The sequence below is a fragment of the Fukomys damarensis genome, unplaced genomic scaffold (genome assembly GCF_012274545.1).
Source record: "Fukomys damarensis isolate Sample0158 unplaced genomic scaffold, DMR_v1.0_HiC HiC_scaffold_15, whole genome shotgun sequence".
NCBI classification, from domain to species: Eukaryota; Metazoa; Chordata; class Mammalia; order Rodentia; family Bathyergidae; genus Fukomys; species Fukomys damarensis.
The window spans coordinates 18,250,932-18,251,310 of NW_022900927.1; the positions used below are offsets into that span (position 1 = coordinate 18,250,932).

At 71.8% G+C, this 379-nt stretch overlaps 1 protein-coding gene across 1 annotated transcript in view; it reads right to left on the reverse strand.

Annotated features, from left to right (window-relative positions):
• The window catches only part of Fignl2 (fidgetin like 2), a 22,315-nt gene that overhangs the window by 3,146 nt on the left and 18,790 nt on the right, over positions 1 to 379 (reverse strand). Inside the window, exon 3 of the mRNA XM_019208083.2 lies at positions 5 to 378. Coding sequence (XP_019063628.1) covers positions 5 to 378 — 374 coding nt within the window. The remainder of the gene's footprint in view (positions 1 to 4; position 379) is intronic.

Consider the following 379-nt stretch of genomic DNA (forward strand, 5'->3'; position numbering starts at 1 on the left):
CTGAGCCCGGCGGCCCAAAGAAGAGCACGGTCCGCGGCGGGCAGGGGCCGCCGGGGTAAGCGGGTGGCCTGAGCAGGGGCCACACCAGCTCCTCCTCTAGGGCTGCCTTGAGCGCGCCCTGACCTGCGACGTCTGCCCACTGCACGGGCGGCCCACAGTCCACCAGCTTGCTGGTCACCAGCTCCAGTGCCCCGGCGTCCACACCTTTGGAAGGCTCTCCCGACGGAACCGCGAAGCTCCCACGGGGACCCGGCACCGGGGCCCGCTCCGGGAACTTTTCAAAGGGCTCGAGCTGCGGGCCGTAGACTGGGGCGCCCAGGACCTTGAGGGGAACGCCGCCGCTGTACTTGCTGGATGTCTCCTCCGCGGCCCCCGGCGG